At 39.9% G+C, this 20,870-nt stretch overlaps 2 protein-coding genes across 3 annotated transcripts in view; both read left to right on the top strand.

Annotated features, from left to right (window-relative positions):
- Positions 1 to 233: 233 nt before the first annotated feature.
- Positions 234 to 20,870, top strand: part of LOC134533812 (uncharacterized) — a 42,062-nt gene continuing 21,425 nt past the window's right edge. The window contains exons 1-5 of one of the 2 annotated variants that reach the window (XM_063371494.1): positions 234 to 255; positions 5,719 to 5,858; positions 8,470 to 8,706; positions 9,757 to 9,914; positions 11,417 to 11,564. In XM_063371494.1, the coding sequence (XP_063227564.1) occupies positions 5,792 to 5,858; positions 8,470 to 8,706; positions 9,757 to 9,914; positions 11,417 to 11,564 (610 nt within the window). In that variant the 5' untranslated portion in view covers positions 234 to 255; positions 5,719 to 5,791. The remainder of the gene's footprint in view (positions 256 to 5,718; positions 5,859 to 8,469; positions 8,707 to 9,756; positions 9,915 to 11,416; positions 11,565 to 20,870) is intronic. The other variant, XM_063371493.1, reaches the window with a different exon arrangement.
- On the top strand, positions 15,165 to 19,584 carry LOC134533811 (uncharacterized). Its single transcript, XM_063371492.1, has 2 exons — positions 15,165 to 15,616; positions 18,064 to 19,584. The coding sequence occupies exons 1-2, from the start codon at positions 15,442 to 15,444 to the stop codon at positions 18,834 to 18,836; spliced, it is 948 nt and encodes a 315-aa protein (XP_063227562.1). The 5' UTR covers positions 15,165 to 15,441; the 3' UTR covers positions 18,837 to 19,584.

Genomic DNA, 20,870 nt, shown 5'->3' with positions numbered 1-20,870 from the left:
TTTAAGACAATTCTGAAAGTCTTATTTTTTTCCTTTAAAGTTCAAATAAGTAAAATTAATTTTTATTTATTGATTTTGAATATACCTAGTGTAATTTTACATTTATACCTCATTGGTACTATTATTATCAGTTATTTGTAAGTAATTCATATATTTTTATTCTAAAAATTACAAATAATAACGTACGTACGTTTTGAAAAATTTTTATAGTTGGCAAACAACAAGTTGACGAACAAATCAACAACTTGTATATGTTTAAGTAGTTGAGTTCACAGAGACTGTAATCTGTGGTCAGTCTGGATAGTGAATTACAGCATGATGTAAATTTGCAGGTTACCGAACAATTAACTATGGAGGTGGATAATAGTAGTTTAACTAAGAGGAAATTGCTAACTGAGGAAGTTACTGAGGTTGATAGACAAGCTAAAGCTCATAAGATTGCAGATCCACAGCAACACAGTTCTCCTAATAACAGGTATGTTCATCGTTCAGAGTGTCGTTACCCCATTAACCATCCTGGCCCATATATTGTCCTGATAGAATCAATGCAACATAATATAGGTAACTTACACCCTTTGACCATTGGCAAAAAACTTCATCCTAACCCTCATATTGTCCAAATTCAGCGCTCGGGGCCTAACAGGCTGAAGATTACCTTCGCTACCCTACAGGCAGCGAACCAATTTGTTACCTCAGATCAAGTCAAGTCGCTTCAGGTTAAATGTCTTATTCCCCAAGGTCTAATCCAGCGGGAGGGATTGATCTATGGCATCCCTTTGGACGTGGCTATCGACGATCTGCTAGAGGGTATCGAGTCCCCTCAACGCGTCATACATCTTGAGCGGTTGACTAAATATATAGCTCCAGATACCCGGGTGCCCATTAAACTAGTTAAAGTGACGTTTGAGGGACAAACTCTTCCCGAATATATTGCCATCTTTAAAGAGCGTTTCATCGTCAAACCTCGTGTTCAGTCAGTCCTTCAATGCCATCGATGTCATCGTTTTGGTCACTCGATCAAGTTATGTCGATCTAAGGCTCTATCATGTGCAATTTGCTCTCAGGAGCACTCCTTGGATACATGTCCCCATAACGATTCTCCATTATGTGTCAACTGCCGGGGTAACCACCCCTCCACGGACAAGGTTAAGTGCCCTGCTTGGGAATTTGAGAGGGAGATAAAACGGGTCATGGCCTACAATAATCTCTCATATTCGGATGCGAGACAGCAGGTACAGCGCGCTACTGGTCGGATATACCCATTACCTAAAGATCGTATGGATCCCCACCACTTGCCGAGACTCACCAGCTTCCCCCCTCTGACGCAGCCTTCACCTATCGGTCCACAACACATTCCCATTTCTGATCACTCTTACGCACAGGCTATTCACTCCGACTCCCTGCATCCACCCCTTCGACCGGATGGGTACAGGGTTTGCTATAAAGCAGTACCACCGATCACGGATGTCATGAGTCAGAATTCTTTCAATCTTCAACATTATTATTCTCAGTTTCGGCCCTACACGCCTGACATCACCAATGGTGTGGCACTGCCGGGGCCTCCCGACGGAGGACTGTCCTCTTCTCCCCCTATGATGCATACGCGTCATCCTTCACAGGATGCCCTACAGGACACTTCCTCTTCTGACGTAGCTCCACCTCCACACTCCACACGATTAAGGCTTAACATGGAAAAACTTAAGTCATTGGTCGATACCATTGAAATTATGATAGCTACAGCTAAAAAGGAAACTGATTACGCCTTCGACAAAGAAAGCCTCATCGCGGCTTTTGTCCAGGTGCTCGTTTAACAATGCTTCTCAGACACCCCTTCTTGCTTCTTCAGTGGAATGTGCAATCTCTTTCGGCTAATAGGTTCCCCCTGCTCCATTTTCTCTCTACAGTCTCATGTGATGCAGTTCTTCTTACAGAAACTCTCTTAACTTCAGGACATCATGTTACTTTTCCCGGCTATAACTTATACCTCTCGAAAAAGCTGGATAGGGGTACGGCAATTCTGGTCTCTCGAAGACATCCCAGCACGGAAATTAACGTGTCCTACCCTCCCTCTATGCAACGCGTAGATGCTATCGCTATCAGGCTCCTCCTTGATGATGTTCCACTCACCATTGTCTCGATTTATGTCCACCCCCGATCTTCGTATACATCTCAAGATTGGGAAGACTTTTTTCAACAATTCGATGGTGCTGTGTTCATTGGGGGTGATTTTAATGCCCATCATATCTACTGGGGCAACAAATCTAATGATGCAGCTGGGATCAATCTTCTTGACTATTTACATACGTCTCCTTATATTCTGTTAAATGGTACACAACACACCTGGATGGGTCCTCCTACTGCGTCATCTACTGCAATCGATCTCTCTTTCATAACGTCTAATCTGGCTGGCAACTTTAAATGGGAGGTTCTTTCGGACAACTGGGGCAGTGACCACTTCCCTATTCTTATCACCACGTCACAGCCCACTACCTCAAGGCACTCAGAAGCACACTGGTATTATACTTTTCTTACATCACGGGCCGATTGGACTTTGTTTTCTTCGTGGCTGGAATCTCGGACCGCAGCTACGTTCTGCTCTTCCAATGATGACCTCCTTCGCTTATACTCTAGCTTCTATAATAACCTCTTCCAAGCAGCTCGTGCATCTATGCCATTCCGGTTAAAGGGTTCTGTACATAAACAAAGTAAGGCTCCCTGGTGGGATGAACACTGTGCCAGTGCCAATCGGCAGCGCTTAAACGCCCTACGAACGTACAAAACACGGTCTACTTTGGATAACTTTATACTTCTTAAGAAATCTCAAGCATTTGCTAAATTAACCTGGAAAAAGCGTAAACAAGCTCACTGGCAATCTTACTGTGAATCTTTTTCACGTTCTACCTCTCTGAAAACGTTATGGCGACAATTCAATACTTTTAGACATAGTCTCACATCCACGGCCTGGGCATCTCTGCCTCCCCATTTACTCCATGACTTCATGTCACTGGTCGCTCCTCCTACAGTTTCCCCTCCGCCTTTCCTCGCTGACGTTCCTCCGGTTCGCCCCGCGTCAAAGGATAAGGTCTGTACCTCGCTCCTACAAGACTTTTCTTTTTCAGAATTCTCTCAATGTGTCCAGACAACACCTGATTCTGCACCCGGACCGGACTTGGTTACTTATAGTATGATCCGTCATCTTCCTGTCAATGCGCAGTCCTTCTTATTGCACATTTTTAACCTCATTCTACGGCTTGGCATTATTCCACCTAGCTGGCACGAATTCTACATCCTTCCGATACTTAAACCAGGCAAGTCTCCTCTTGAGGCCACCTCCTATCGACCTATCGCTCTCCGTTCGTGCTTGGCTAAATTGTTTGAGAAGTTACTCAAAAATAGGTTGGTGTGGTGGTTCGAATATTATAACCTCCTTCGTCCAGAACAATTTGGCTTTCGTTCTGGTATGGGCACTGAAGATGCAATCTGCTCCCTTTACTCCCAAATTCGTTTAGCCTTTCAACGTAAAGAGATATTCTCTGCCATATTTATGGACATATCTGCGGCTTTTGATAATGTCCAACTTCCTATCCTGTATTCGAAACTATGCAAATTAGGACTTCCTCGTCAGATTATCAGGATCCTTTCTGCCTTACTCTCTTCTCGTACTTATACACCGCGGATGGTACGGCCTGCACCTTACACCCGACAGGTGTCCCAAGGATTAGTGCAAGGAAGCTCTCTTAGCCCTCTTCTCTTCCTTCTCTATACTCAGGACCTTATGTTTCACATTGGAACTTCGGCTAAATTAACTGCGTACGCCGATGATGTGGTGTTGTGGTATCGTGGTTCTACTATTCTTGACACTAGTACTACTCTTTCAGCTGCCCTCACTCAGGCTCAAAGTTGGTTGGGAACGCATGGATTCAGTCTGTCCTTATCGAAAACGAAGATAATACACTTTACACGAAAACGGGTTACGACGCCTGCTCATGCTATTTCATTGGATGGTGTTCCCTTACCTATAGTCACGTGCATCAAATACCTTGGTGTTTTCTTAGATCAACGGATGCTCGGTATCGCTCACATTAATTATGTCATTGATAAATGCTCTCGTCGGTTACACCTCCTTAAGGCTCTAGCTGGGAAAACTTGGGGGGCTGATGTCCGTAGTCTTCGCTCGTTTTACATTTCTACTATCCGACCGAACCTTCTCTACGGTAGCCAGGTATTAATGTACGCGTCCACTTCTCAGTTGCAAAGGTTGGAAACACTTCAGAATACTGCTATGCGAATCATCCTAGGTGCGTTTAAATCCACACCTATCATGTATATGTACATTGAACTAGGCCTTATTCCATTATCCTTATATCGCCGTATGCTATATGCCCGCCATTGGGTTCACCTTCGTATCGTCAGGCTGCCAGGTTTACGACGGGCTATGGACGCCCTATATGACATCCCCACTCCAGTTCTTACAGCTGCTCGATCCATTGATCCTGGACCGTATGGCTATAAATACTGCTACTCGTTTGATGTTCTTACTTATGTCCCCTTGGTTCGTATAGAGGGTCGTAAAGACAAACCCCCCGCGGTGCTTCGGCAAATATACTTGGACCTTCTAGCTTCCTACCCCTCTGCCTCTCGCATATATACGGACGGCTCTAAACGTCAGGATGGTGTGGGTGCAGCATGGTTTGACTCCTCGCACTGTCGATCTGGACTTTACAGGCTTCCTGAATACATTTCCATCTACTATGCCGAAGCGTATGCAATACTTATGGCCTTACAATATATTCTGTCGCACGTGGTTCCCATTCCCTTGATTGTTTCCGATTCTGCCAGCGTTCTCACGTCCCTCTGCTCATCTCATCAGACCTCCGACTTGCTTCTCTTACGTATTAAACACCTCTGCCTTCAAATTGAACCACATTCGGGCCCTGTTACATTCCTTTGGGTTCCCAGCCATGTGGGCTTGGGGGGAAATGAAACTGTAGATAAGATGGCTAATTTAGCCATATCCACCGGTCACCTAGTACAACCCGCCTCGTACCAGCCTCTGCTCCCTCTCGTGAAGAGATACTTCAAGGAGATTATGTTCCAGGATTGGATTGCTTATGCCCACACGCATTCATCACTCTACCCTTCTCTCCATCCCTCTACGGTTCCAGTTTACAAAACTCTTCCCCCATATGCTTCTCGCCGTCAGGCGGTCATGTCCTTCCGTCTTCGGTCCGAACATCTTCTGACTCCAGAGCACCTCTGTCGACTGGACATGACACCCCATCCGACCTGCCCTTGTGGGGCTCCTGTTGCGGATGTTCAGCATCTTTTATTGGAATGTCCCCGTTTGAGTGCGAGAACACACCTCCTACGTACTTTTCAAGAACTGGAATTGCCGTCCCCACTTTCATACCCTAATATGGTATACACCTCCACCCATGCTGCATATTTGGCAATCATCGCTTACTTTTTGTCCAATGGTATCACTTTTTAACCCTGGGGTTGCTCTTGTAACTTCCTTGGTGACCGGCCCTCCCCAACTCCTTGTTCCATGCTCCACGGCCTACTCCACCCTTGGTAGACGGGCCTCTACCAAGAAGATGTAGTTTATTCTCTAGCCTCCTCTTCTGATTAACATGCTCCCGACACTCTGAACTATGGCCGTGGGCTTCATGCTGTAGGCCACTATCCAATAAAAAAAAAAAAAAAAAAAGTTTAAGTAGTTGTACCACGCCTAGCATCGTAATTTTATTGTGACTTTTTAATGCTTTGTTTTTATTTATAGTTTTAAAATATGAATAACCATAAACCCATATGGGTGAATTTTATTCCGGTTCTGGTTGTATATGTTGCTTTTGTGGGTAAGTTTAGTGTTAGGAAGTATTCATTAGGGCGTGCCTTGTGTATGCTGTGTTTTTATACTCTGTGCGTCTTTATACTCTGTATATATCATAATAACGTTAGTTTTGTTGAAAAATGCTTATTTTCGTATTTTATTTTGTTTTAACCCTAGAAATTATATATATTTTAGGAAAACTGATTGGCAAATGAATACCTACTGGCATATCTAAAACTTTAATAAATTCACGTTGTGTATGTTGTAATAAAGTTAATTATCGGACGTGGCGGCTCTTTTGAACGGAAACACAAAAAAATTTCGGAAAACATGGTTGTCACACACTACACACGTCCATATATTTACCTTGAAGGGATGGGTTCTTATTTCCTACTAGTGAAAAATAATAGTTTATAGCTTACATTACTACACCAGCATCGGAAGTCGCGGCTTCGGGGAACGAAAAGTAAATAAAAACGAAAAATAAGTTTTTAAAGTACTAGAGATGCCCCTAAATTTACCCTGGAAATATGGTTTCTGAATTCTTACTGGTTCGTTAAAAATAACATTTTAAAGCCTACATTACAATACCTGTGTTTTCACACTGCCGCTGCCATTCATTGTTTACCCACAATTGTGCATCTCTTTGTTTACCATAACTAGCCAGCTATAGAAAATACGCTAATTCTATTCTTCCATTTCATATATTGTAGTTCATCCCTGGATCCTGAAGGCTTAATCCTGATGGCTTGATCCTATGGTACATGATGGTTGTTTTAATTCAGTATATTGTAATATCCTGATGACATGATACTGTTGGCTTGATCCTGTGGTACATGATGCTTGCTGTTTTAATTCAGTACGTCAGAAGATCCTGTACATAAAAAAAATTGTCATATAATAATGAATTATATTCGTAAGTCAAATAAAAAGGATTTTTTCAACCTACAATCAAAATTCATTCTTATTTCACAATTTCTTTTATGTGCAGGAGCTTCGGTAAATATGTAGTTGAGCGGTATTTGCGAAAAAAAAATGTTAAAAATCCGAAAATACCTTTATTAGATGCTGTTCAACTTCCTCTTTCCATTAAAAGCGGCGGAGATAAGAAATTCCAAATACTTTAGGAGATATCGCCGTTCTTATTTTGCTATACAAGACCTGTGTAATCAATCGACCTTCAACATTTTTTTATTGCCGTGTGTTACTGTGTTTGTGAATGCCTAATTAATGAAAATGGTCGATTAGGTCAGGTCAGTTACATTATAAACACTTTGAAACTAAGCGTACATTAAAAATAATATGAATTAATTTCAATGGTTCTTTAGTTTTAAAGTATTTATAATGTAACTGACCTGACCTAACAAACCGGGACAAAGGAGGAACAGTAGCAACTCACGTAAAAAATTTTTTGTTACTTATTACTTGCGCAACAATAACAAATAAGACTTTAAAATTAGAAACGTTAAAAACTCGCCTAAGTTGGAGGCGGTAATTAAGCACAGTTTTAAACAATAAATAAACTAAATAATCACGTATTGGTTCATTTGAATTCTGGCCTATCAGGAACAATCACATGACATCATTATCCAATAAAAAATAGATACTCGTAATCAAGAAACAATGGTGGATTCCACATGAATGTGATGAAATTTAAAAATTTGATGTCTCCTAAAGTATTTGGAATTTCTTTCTCCGCCGCTTTCAATGAAAAGAGGAAGTTGAAGAGCATCTAATAAAGGTATTTTCGGATTTTTAACATTTTTTTTTCCGAAATACCGCTAACTACATATGATGAAATTAAAAAATTCGATATCTCCTAAAGTATTTGGAATTTCTTACCTCTGCCGCTTTTAATGAAAAGAGGAAGTTAAAGAGCATAAAATAAAAGTATTTTCGGATTTTTAACATTTTTTTTTTGCAAATACCACCCAACTACATATTTACCGGAGCTTCTAACGTACTGAACTAAAACCGGAAGCATCATGTATCACAGGATCAAGCCAACAGGATCATGCTATCAAGATATTTCAATGTACTATACTGAATTAAAATTCAGCAAGCATCATTTACCACAGGATCAAGCCTTCAGTATCCAGGGATAAACTTGGATACATGAAACACCAGCCATAAGGAATACAGAATATACGATGGCTGTAATCAAAGAATTCCCTGGAAAGACTGCAATATTCAATGTGTCTGCTACTTCAGTGCACAGCTCGAATTCCTCACAGCAAATGAACGACATTAATTCAATTAAAATTTTAGGCTCCCATTAGACTCTTTTGTTACAACGTGACTCAAATGAGTACGTACTTTAAATGCAAACATTTCGTATTACAATTGCTTTTTCTATTAAAAAAGAAAAGTGAAATACAAGCATTAAAAATTGCTGACAACTGCAGTACAGTCATTATTTAAACAAATTTCATTATTACAACAACGCTTACATTGTCTGGGCCTTTAGGTGGGAATACCACACTGTAAAAAGAATACAGTCTTACTGAGCAAATGAAAATGTTATTAAAAAATATGGTGCTCAATCAGTGTTTTAATGTTATAGTAGGATAAACTTTTTGTATTTGATTTGAAAACTAATTGCTTGTGTGACCATAAAAAATTTGTTTGTTTTACAGTAGGCACTGCAGAGGCTTGCACCATACCTGTGATCATTCAAGGTTCATGGTTTTCGTGGGAGAACGGCAAGAACACACTGACTGACATTAATGCCGATGAGTTCAAAGGGAAAGGATACTGTGTTGACATCAAAGAAGAGTACCACGTCAACTACACATTTGTGTTCAAAGGGAATGAGTGCTACCATTGTGTCAAGTTAATTGTCAGGACTGTGAATGTTCTTGAGAAAATTGAAAGTGAGTATTTTTCAAACTGTGTGCTTGGAGATATATTTGGTATGGCCGAATTTACAGTAGTCATCACGTCGCCATCCTTCATCCAATCATTTTGTCAGTCGTGTGGCCTGCAACTTTTCAGAATGCCTGAATAATTCTCTCCGTCCAACTTTCAAAAGCTTGCTGAGCTTTTATTTTTTATTGGACAGACGTTTTTACGAAATTATAACCCTCTTAAATGTTTTTAAGGTAATACCATTCAGCTTTCATCATCTTAAAAGGCTTCAAATTTAGTTTATTAATTTAACTGTGTTCATAACAGTGTTAAAATTGTTTTTAAATACTTTAGATTTATTTTGTTTAAACCAATATATATTTCTGAAATCCAGTTAATTATAATTGCAATCAGTATGTTATGAGGGAAGGCATGACAGTTGTTGATTGGTCAGTTTAATAGCCTTCTTCCAATGCGTTAGAAGTTTGGTTCTTGTCGGGGTGAAACTTACAGGAAACATGGCAGACTTTTCACTGAGCCGCTGAGTTATCTCAGGGTGTTCCCGTTTTCACTGTCAGTATATTTTGTTTGATAACAAAGGAGAATTTAGCAACCAGGCAACCAATTTAAAGAGAAAAATTTACTAGAACACAAGTACTGACAAGTTCTTTAAATTTTTCTCTTTAGATCAACACCAGTAAATTGTGTCGCTGCACCATTTTGTTTCACCTCACCCATCACCTTCATCCGAAGTTGATGAGACTTCTAACCAGTGATAAATCGAATCCCAATTTTCTTTAATTTGAATCTTATACAGTATCTCAAATGTATCCTTTGAATCAGAACATAGGTGCCAAGTGTAAAAAAATTGAATAGTGTACAATAAATGAAAAATTATAATTAAGATAGAAGATTTGATGGTATTTGAGAATTTGATTGGCCCATCCCTAGTTTTAACATTAATTCATCCATTTATACAGACTTATTGTTGAAGAGGATGACCTGGGACAGTTCCGTCAGATTGCGTGTTTTGAGAGAATTGGGTTTGCGTCATTAAGTTTTCTTTTCTTTCGCAGCTGGCTGTGTCAACCTGCGGCCAGGAGTTGAGCCAACCGTGCAGAATGTGTGTCGGGATCTGGACCCCAATCAGCAGCTCATCACTTTGTTCTCCGAGAACTACTATCCCGTCAACTGTCGGTCCAGTCTGGAGGGAGTGTGGCAGTTTGCATATCAGGTACGTCACAGTAAGAAATTTTTTTTAAATGTTAAACTTAACAATAATAATTAGTAATATTTTTATGGCATTGGCAGGTTTAAAGGATTTAAAGTATTGCTGTTTTTACCTTTTCACATTAAAATAATTTTTTTAAATTGAAAAAAAAAAAAAACTTTTTTTTTAGTATCAGCTTAACTTTATATAAAAAAATATTTTGATAACCATCAGTTTGTGATGATATTAAAATGGATAATGTTTATTCTCCCCGTGAAGCAATATGCTGATCAGGTAACATCAGAAGTGTCTGTCTATGCAGTCTAATTATATTTTTACATAGAAGCCTTGAACCTTGTATTTCAACAATATGCTGCTGTGTAGACTTTAAATGTAATATAGTTTTTTTCCTTCTGTAAAAAAAAATGTCGGCATGTGAAGAATAAATTGCACTTATTAACTCTATGTGTGATACACCTTTAGTTTACAAAGAGTGTTTTGTAGACTTTGCCATTTAAGTAATGTGGATTTGGACCAGCTATCTTTCATTCATTCGTAATTTAACATTTATCAAAGAATTTAGTGTACAGGCTTCATCAAGCGTAATATTATGAGTAAAATCATTTTTTGAAAATATTAATTTGAGGAAAATTATTTAACTGAGTGTGTGCCAGTAGGATGTCAGGATTGTGCCATCTCGTGTGTTGTACAAGAAGCTGCACCAGATGTCCTAAGATGATGTTTACTGTATGCTATTTGCTATCAGAGATTGCTTCATGAAAATAGCTGCTTTAGTTCACAATAATTTTCGAACAGGGTTGGGTCATTATGCTTACCTAAATTTCCTTAAATACATATTAGATAACTTTTAGTAATGAAAATATTATAAATATTAATACAAAATCAAGAAGCATATACCTATTTTAGTATTTAGATGTGCAAAAATATGGTTTTTTGTACTAAACAAAGTATTTTAAAGTTTCTACACTAAAGAAAATTTTAAAAATATAGTCACAATTTTTGTGAGTTGGTGGGAATGGTATAATTTCAATAATAGCAAATTGCATGCACCCAATGATTGTTCTGGGCATAAAAGTAAGACTTAACTTTTTTGAAAATTGCTGGTAGGCCAAAGCATTTTGTGTGGTGGAATGGAAGGGAATGTATTTTAATGATTAGTCGTTATACTGCCTCCAAAATGTAATGCAGATTGCAGCGTGACTCCAAATGTAATTTATAATTACGTATGGAATATTATGCATTTTTAAGTGTTATTTTTATTAAGAATTTTATGTACATAATATATGCAACAAGGTTTTGCTATTGGTACAATAAGACTGAATCAAATATAATTTAGTAGGTTAAATTTACAATAGACAAATTATGTTGAAAATATATTTTGCATGTTTCATTACAAGTACTGGTTTTAACAAATTTAAAACCACTTAAAATAACACATAGAATGTAATTATCTTATTGAATGTTGCGTGAGTTAGCTGTGACTGCATTTGTTTGTCTCTCCACAGAATCGTTTTAGGTTCACTGGCGAATGTAACAACCCAGATGCCACTATAAGGTCGTGCCAAACTGCAGGCACCCAGTTCCTGATCACTAACCAGAAGTTCAACATTACGTACAAGAAATGCTCAGGCATGGCTGGAACTTTCGATGGTTGTAAGTTGAAGAAAACGTAACCTTATGTTTGTTTAACAGTCTCTTTGCTGTTTACATATTTTGTAATTTCATTTTTGTATTATTATTTTTAATGTTTATAAAGGGTTCTAAAATGGTTAATAGTGACACAAAATGTAGCTTACCTAATTCATTATGTTGTACACTGGTCATAGGTATGAGTGTATAGTTCAACATAGTTCTGATTATAGGGATGAATTTTGTTTCGTACAGTAGAATCCCGCCGATGCGACCCCCCTCTGATGCGTCCATTCCGTTTATACAACCATTTTTTGAGAAACCGTGAAAAATTTGAGCAGAGAAAGTCAAAAATTTGAGTAAAATCGGCTGAAAAACAAGTCTGTTACACTTTTTTGGGCGCTATGTGTTCACGTTTATCTTGGCGAGAGCTGTACTGTAAGCAGGCAGGCATACAAAAGACGGCTAAAAATAGATACCACCCCTCCAGACTGTACACGCGGCAGTGTCTAGCCGAGCTCGGCACGTTCACTATCGCACGAAAAGCCATCTCAGCTGTCATGTTATCTTACCCGCCCCCACGAAAAGCCGCTGTGGTAGCTTCTGCGAGAGCGTAAGAAACTCGTCATGCCAGGCTGGCGGTAGCGGTGGCTTGACGTCGTACGTGGTGACGTGACGCGATGCTTACCTCTCCCATCCCCTGCTTATTCTTCAAGGCTCATCCCTCCCAGAGCCACAAACCATGTAAAAACACCCTCCCCCCCTTTCCCAACTAACATTTCAACACATTCCCTCCCTTATTTCAACCTTCTGAGTGAGAAACTGTCAGCATCCTCTTCGCCTCCCACACCGCGTGCGGCAAAAGCCAGGTTGTATAGTTCATTCTCGGTAAAATAAATATTTTTATGGGCTTATACGACTGTCCTTCCCCATTAATAAATACTTTATGCGTTTAAGTTATTTTGATACAATTTTTTTATTAGTCACACAGCAGTTTCTGCTGAAAAATCTTTAATACCTCGAATTTTATTGAATAGAAAAATTTAGCAGGGTCGTAAATATATTTATTTTACTGCATAGTTACTTTTCCATCTGCATTCCAACGTGTTTTTTTATTTTTTATTTTTTACGTTGTGAAGGGACGTGGAAAAGGTAATTGCTTGAGCTGTCAAAATAAACATCGCTGACAGCAAGGGCGGGAGCGCATCCTGTCGGTCTGTCGCTGTGATTATCTCAGGGTTCCTACAATCTGGAATGTCAGGGATAGTCAGGGAAAGTCAGGGAAAAATAAAGGTGTCAGGGAAAGTCAGTGAGATAGCTGTAAAGTCAGGGAAAGTCAGGGAGATAGCTATAAAGTTAGTGAAATGAAGTGGAAAGTAAAATTTCGAAAAATAACTCTGAAAGAAATAAATCTAATCAAAAAACATCATAGGTCTGGCTATTAGCTATGTACATAGATCATCTCTAGTTGCAATAAATTCTGTTCCGCTCACTGTATCTTTTGAAGGTTACTGCAGTCTTCTGCATGCAGTAGTGAATGAAGATGTGAAAGTAGTAAAGAAGTTCACTAACTCGGCTTGTATGTCTTAAGTTTTGAGATATATTAAGTATTATGCTGTATTTACCATTTGTAGTGTTTTGCCAACACACTTACTAGTTTGTTTCAAAATACAGTGGAACCCCTGAATTACACTTTTCAAGGGGAAAACTGAAAAAGGTGTAATTCGGAGGAAAGTGTAATTGAGGGGAAAGTAAAATTTTACTAAAAACTACATGATGATAGATATAATTATTCTTTAAGTCAACGCTTGATGTAATAAAATTTTACAACAACTATATTATTTTTGTTTGCAATAAACTTTAGTATTTAATGGCAATCCTAAAACTTAAGTAAAAATATGTTATAGGCCTAACATTAACAACTTGATATTTTTAAATTTTTTTGCCATTGGTCCACATTGTTCTGCGGCATTTTCGATGGACGTTCGATTATGAACAATTGTGTTTAATGTAGACATGAGAAATTCTCAATGCCTTGGCTAAACCCACACGCGATCCAACGCGGTTTTCATACTAACTCAAAATATTCCATTTTTGCTTAACTGTTAACAGCGTTTCTTTCACGACCACTCGCCATTGCACGAATATCGCGAAAAGTAATCATAAACGTGAATAAATTATCTGTAAAACGTGTCAATAAAGCACGAAAATTTACGTCAAGGTAAACAAAAACAAAGCCCAAAATCACTGGTACCAAACAAACAGAGTGGCGTGCAGTATCTGTTGCAAACTTTTGCCAAGGAGTGAGAAACTGTATTTGCTACGTGGACGTGTTCCTTTCACTACATGGAACGATCACCCTTGAAAAACACCATATTTCAAGGATTTATATATTTTACGGTGATATAGGATGTTAAATAACGCGAACCTAACTTAACCTTTCACTTTGTTAAACTTCGGAACTGTTCGGGTGGTGGTTGTGGCTCTCTTGCCTGTGAAAAGAAGGCTACCTGTTTGTTGCATGTGGAGTAGTAAGCTTTTGTGTGTAACCATCCACCTACTTTGTTTTGTTCCAGGTTGATTATGTAAAGACTGTTACAGTTCATTATGTCTGACAAAAAAACTGTATTTAATCAGCTGTGGCTGAAGCCAGCTCTGATTCCAGATTTTTCAGCATGGGTACGTCCTGTAGATGGGCATAATACTCAAGCATTTTGTAGTCTGTGTAAAAAGACTTTGAACTTGAGCAATATGGGAAAGCAAGCATTAGTTACTCATGGGAAAGGACCAACCTATTTGAAAATGGTGGGAGGTGCAACAAGTCAGACTTCTTTGTCTTCTTTTTTCATAAAGATGCCAGGTAATATTGCAAGTTGTTCTGGATCAACAGCGATTTCAGGCGTTAACCTAGACAAGGGACAGATTAGTGATTCTTCTTGCTCAAATAGTGTCTTCACGTCACAATGCACTCAGCTTCAGATAAACACGGTCACTAGTCTACAGAATGTAGTGCCTCAAAGAAATCTCAACAGTTACGTTTTAAAAGAAGATACAATGAAAGCAGAGATTATTTGGAGTCTGCAGGTTGTGTGCAAGAAAATGTCTTTTAATTCTTGCAGTAACATAAGTACTGTATTTAAAATGATGTTTCCCGATAGTGCAGTTGCCAATGCATTTACTTTAGGAGGAGATAAAGTTGCCTATGTTCTTGTTCACGGGCTAGCACCGTACTTCCAGCAGAATATGCTAGATCGCCTGAAGTTGTGCAACAATTTTGTATTATGTTTTAATGAAGCATTGAACAAAGTACCGTATTTACTCGCGTAAAGGCCCCCCTTTTTTCCCCAAATTTTGACTCCAAAAAAGGGGAGGGGGCCTATACGCGAATTTGGAGGAAAAAATAGATTTTTCTTTTCAAGTTGTGCGTCTTTGTTCGAATGATGTAGGCGGGGGAGGCAGCGATGCGGCAGGAGGGAGAGAGAGGCAACGACTCCGCAGGGGGGAGAGGCAGCGCTAGGACAGGGGGGGGAGAGAGGCAGAGGCAGCGCTTTGACAGGGGGGAGAGAGGCAGAGGCGTGGCTTAACCTCCCTCCTGCCAGCTAGCCAGCCAACCAGACAAAGGAGTGTTAGGGCCCTGACACACGAGCGACCGAGTCGCGCGACTGAGACGCGCGACTCGGTCGCCGGGAAATCGCTTGCCATAAGATAGCATGGGCGTGGGTGAGAACCTGGCACACGGGCGACTGAGCGCGTCTCCATCGCGCGTCTGTCGCCAGCAGACGCGAATCCCCGCGACAGATCGCGGCGACCAGTCGTGCGGGAGCCTTGCACACGGGCGACTTTTAGCCGCGCGTCCGAGCGACTGTCGGTCAGTATCTGGTTGTATGTGCTGGCGAGGAAGATGGCGTTCGATTGTGACCGTTTTATAATCGAAATAGAATCAAGGCCAGCTATTTGGGATTCCAGATGTGATGAGTATGCTAACAAATGCAAAAAGGGAAAGGCATGGGAAGAGGTGTGCGATATGTTCGTTGAGAACTTCAAAGCCATGGATAGCGTCCATAAAAATAAAGCAGGTAAGTGTAATTTATAAATATAAGTGGTTAGTGGTGATCTGAATATTTCGTGCAGCCCTGCATTCACTTTATTTGTTTCAAATGTATTATAAACATAATTGTTCTACGTGAAGCCTATTTACTAGACAGAGTATTGCAATAATTTTATAAAACTTATAAAACGAATATAATATTTTTTTTCATTATTCCTTTATAGAAACGTTACTACGTTTTTAAATGATTTACAATCGTGAAGATTACTGTTCAAAATATTTACATTATTGTCGAAACTGTTTGGATGTGCCCGCTGCATTTTCGTATCGGGTGTTCTCTTCAAACGTCCGTTTAAGTATTCATATTACCACGAACCACCTGATATTGGCAATAATTACAACACATGTGAAATATTGTATAGTTAATATATCTCTTAACAACAAACAGGTGTGAAATTTTAACAGTTCGTGTTATTCTTCCCTCATAAAATACAAAACCACTGTGCGTGCATGTGAGTCATTGCCAATGTAAATAAATTAGCTATTAATGGAAGGGTTTGTTTTCAAATTACATTGCAGTATTTTGCTTCTACGCGGAATTCATTGTAACTTACGCTTATGTCTAATGTTTACGATAAACATAGAAATACAAGTAAAATACGATATAATATTGTTACGAACGTGGGAACGATAGGGTTCGAAAGGATAGCCCCTTTTTTTAATTAATTATCACTATTTTTATTGGTGCTACTATTTACAGTTTTATTTACAAGTTATCCTGGCTTGATATAGGCTCGAAATAAAGAAAGTCTCTCTCAGTCCGTCACAGTCTTACCGCAGCCACAGATCGCCGTAAAGTGTCCGCCGATGTCACACAGGGCACTTGCTGGCTTCGCCGATGTTATACACTCTCTTCCCAGAAGTCGCCCGGTCTTCGCCGCCTCGTCGCACAGGTCTTCGCCTCTCCACACTGCGCCAGACGCGCCACACAATTATCTGCTCTGATGCAACCGCCCCCTGCTGATATAGAGGTCGGCCTTACATTTAGAACCTTCGAGATGCTCTTTGACATTGCGCAACTAGGGACGTCCAGGATTATGTGCTGGGGCCGGCGACGATGTCGGAGAACATTCAAGAACCGTTCCATTGACCGACCAGGTGCAGCCAGGTCATTAGCGCAGGCAGGGCGAGGGTGAAGGGGGGGCAGGCAGGCCGCGTGTCATCAAGATAAAGATAAGGCACGCGCGGCGCTAATCTGTTTCCGAGAAGAGCATCGCTCCGTCCCCACTGCGACTGGGCTTGCACGTAACAATATAATTAAAAGTAGCGTAACAACTAACATAATTCCAAAGTGAACACATTTTCGCATACGGAAATTTTGTTTTCTCTATATTTTGTTTATGCCACAAAATTCACCATGGCTACTGTCCAATGTAACGGTTATACGGTTATAACTATTACGTTGTTGAATGTGACACCTCTATAAAAGTTAAATTTCACTAGTATTGTTCACTCTTCAAAGCAAAAAATATTGCCATGGCACTGACCCTTGTTCACTAGAAAAGTAATCGGAAAACTTTTCTCGGATTGTTAAAGCTGATCGTGTATTTCCTGGTCGTGTAAGCGGCTCCCCTTCATCTAGTCCCACGACGTTCAGAGTGCTGTCAAATTCAACACCATCCCTTTCTCTAACAAAATTGTGTAAAATACAACATGCTTTCACTATAGTTTCTGCGTTTTCAATTTTCACGTCCAATGGCCTGTGAAAGATACGCCACTTATTTGTAAGTATGCCGAAAGTGCATTCGATGTAACGTCTGGCTCGTGACAGCCTGTAGTTAAATATTTTCTTTTTTTGAGTAAGATTTTTCCCACCATAAGGCCTCTGCATGTGAGTTGAAAGAGCAAATGCTTCGTCACCTACGAAGGTAAAGGGAAGTGGCTCTCCATTTTCAACTATTGGCCTATCACTTGGGATGTTCAACGTATTATCCTTCATCTTCTGAAACAGCTCACTGTTTTTATATATTGCTGAGTCTGATGATTTTCCATAAGAACCAACATCAACAAATAAAAACCTATAATTAGAGTCGCATAATGCTAACAACACCATGGAAAAATATTTCTTGTAGGAAAAATAGGTTGACCCACTTTTAGCAGGTTGAATAAGCCTTACATGCTTGCCATCTATTGCTCCTAAACAGTTTGGGAAATTTGCACGTGTTCCAAAACCGTCAGCAATCTTCAGCCAGTCCTCTTGCATTAACTGCGGGAAACATGCTTCATGTAAAAGCCGCCATATTGTTTCACACACTTCAATAACAATCTTGCGACATGTGGAAATTCCACAACGGAATGTGTAATGCAATTCTGTGAACGAACATCCTGTAGCAAGGTACCTGCAAAAAAAAAAAAAAAAAAAAAACACACACACTAAAAATATGCACCTTACATTATTGTTTTTTTTTTTTTCAGCTGCAGATCTGCAACGGAAATGGAAGAATCTACGTGACTGTTTCAGAAGAGAACTGGCTAAACAGAGGAATTGTAAATCAGGTTCTGCAGCAGATGGCAGGAAACAATATATATATTTCCAGCAGTTAACTTTCCTATTGCCAGTATGCGACACCAAACCTACAACAGAAGAATCTCCAGACTTGCACACGCAAGCCACACCCGCAGCAGCTACATCTACGGCACCTACTTCTCTTAAAAGAAAAAAACCGTCACCAGAAACAGAAGAACTTGAGCTACTTCAGTCGCTTAGAAGAAATATGGAAAAACGACATGCAGGTAGAGAAGAAGAAGACAGTGACAGGCATTTCTTGTTGAGTCTTTTGCCGTACTTCAAACGTCTGCCAGACGATATGAAACTTGAAGTTCAAAGCGACTTTTTAAACACCTTAAGAAGGTACAATCAGGTGTCAATTTCTGGTCATCGATGTCCTTCTCAGACTTCTGTCTACCCTCATTCTTCTCCATCAGTGATCACAGGCCCATCATTTGTTTCGCTTCCATACCCTAGTAGTAATACAAGTACCTCTGGAGTACGCAACCAACAATTTACACCCACCATCAGTCAGTCTTACAACTACGGGTCTCATTCAACTTCAGAAACATCGCAGTTAATGAGTCAACCCCAGCAGCCGCTGCAATGCCACGCCTTATCACCAATGTCACCAGCAGCTTCCTCATCAGTATCTCTCCAGTCTGATACGTCAAGTATTTGTGAAGACTATTTTAACTGATACCTAATAAATTATAAGACATGTGACCTTCATGGAAAGAGCAGTTTCAGTGAATAACAAATAAATATGTTATCTAACAATTTTCTTCTAAATTTATGAAAGAATTTATTTTCGTGTGCAAAACGATAAACATTTATGTGTTGGATCTTTGAGACAATATCGTGTCACGTAATAATAAATGTTACTTATTTGGGGTATGTTCAGAAAATGTTTTTTTTTAATAATATGATAATAAATGCTTCAACTATACCCTTAAAATACATGTAACTGTCTAATTAAATTATAATTTCAGCCGTAGCCAAACACATTTCACTCCTGTGTTCCTTGTACAACTATGAAATGAACTATTTGTCTGCTTATACAAGTGTACCCACCTTAATGTAATTGCAAGTCTCTCTTCAGCAGGGATACTTCTTCTCATACTTGTGTCAACTTTTTCAATGTGAATTTTCAGTACATCCAGAAGATCCGAGAAAGTACTCCGAGACATTCTGAAATAGTTAAAATATTTCGAATTGTCTTCTTTTAGCTCACTCATAATCGTATAAAACTGGCCCCTTGCTAAGCTGTCTGCAGTTATTGGGTGCATCCATAGTACACGTTGCCTGCGACGACGCCGGCGCCGACGGCAACGACGCCTTAGGACAATGCCAAGAACTGTTTCTTCGTCGGTGTCCATATTCACAGTGAAGAGTGTGTCGCGTGAACCTGGCACACGAGCGTCTCGGTCGCGCGGCTGAGTCGCTCTACTCGGTCGCTTGGACGCTCGACTGCAGTCGCGCGTCTCAGTCGCGCGACCGAGACGCTCGTGTGCCAGGGCCCTTAGAATCCTTGACCCACTTCCCTTCCTCCTTCACTTCCCCTCTTCTCACCGACAACACTCCACATCAACACAGCGGCAGCCGGCAGCGCGCGAGTCCAGCTTTCTTTATCTTTATGTCGTTTGAGATAGGACTAACTGCTTACGTCTGGCATGCCTCACGACGGTCCTACTGAGAACGGACAAACTATAATACCAGTCTCTGTATCACTGCCGCTTACAAAATCACCTCCCGCCGGTCACAATACATGGCTTGTTGTTTGATGCATGCCAAGCTGCCCTGCCCTCAGATAAACCCAGAAAAATACGTTTTTAAATTTTTTCTCAAAAATGTTTACAAAACAAGGAGGGGGGCTTATACGCGGGCGGGGCCTTTACGCGAGTAAATACGGTAATTCAGCGAGGACAAATGGACATAGTAATTAGGTTTTGGGATGAAGAAAAGCAAATGGTTATTACCAGATATTTGAACAGTGTGTTTCTTGATAGAAGCACAGCTGAACATTTGCTTAGGAATTTTTTGGATGGGATTGCTCCTCTGTCACCTTCCAAAATAATACAGGTGTCTATGGATGGCCCCAACGTCAATTTGAAATTTTTAAAATGTCTCCAAGAACACATCAGATCCACCACAAGCAATGAAACTTTCACATTACTGAATCTGGGAACGTGTAGTTTGAATGTGGTTCATGGTGCTTTGAAAACTGGCATTGAATCTGTTGGATGGGACATTAGTACCTTGTTGCTACACTTATATTTTCTTTTCCATGATTCTCCAGCTCGACGAGCATTATTTACAGAGCTGACGGAATGCACAATATTTCCTTTGAAGTTCTGTAATGTATGATGGCTAGACAATGCCAAGTGCCTTAAAAGAGCGTTAGAGATATGGGATCATGTTGCAAAATTTGTTAATGTAGCCAAGCTTCCGAAGACAAAAGTTGCAAAAACCTTGATTGAAGCCGTTCGTGATCCATTTGTAAAGTGTAAATTGGCATTCTGCAAGAAAATTGCAGATGAGTGTGAGCCCTTTCTTAAGAAGTTTCAAACTTCAAAACCCATGAGTCCATTTATTTTTGAAGCAGTGCAGAAACTTCTGAGAGAAATTATGAACCGCTGTGTAAAGCCTGACGTGTTGAAGTGTACTAGCACAAATCTGCTCTCTATTGATGTAAAAAAAATCAGACAATTTGATCCTAAGCAATAAAGTTGAT

Source organism: Bacillus rossius, chromosome 7, assembly GCF_032445375.1.
Source record: "Bacillus rossius redtenbacheri isolate Brsri chromosome 7, Brsri_v3, whole genome shotgun sequence".
Lineage (NCBI taxonomy): Eukaryota > Metazoa > Arthropoda > Insecta > Phasmatodea > Bacillidae > Bacillus > Bacillus rossius.
Note: the sequence above shows the minus strand (reverse complement) of the source record. Positions and strands in the feature narration are given on the sequence as shown.

Excerpts from the sequence above, each read along its gene's own strand:
- LOC134533811 (XM_063371492.1), top strand. The coding sequence starts at position 15,442 with ATGGCGTTCGATTGTGACCGTTTTATAATCGAAATAGAATCAAGGCCA. Across the intron at positions 15,617-18,063 it reads CGTCCATAAAAATAAAGCAG|CTGCAGATCTGCAACGGAAA; the intron begins GTAAGTGTAATT and ends TTTTTTTTTCAG.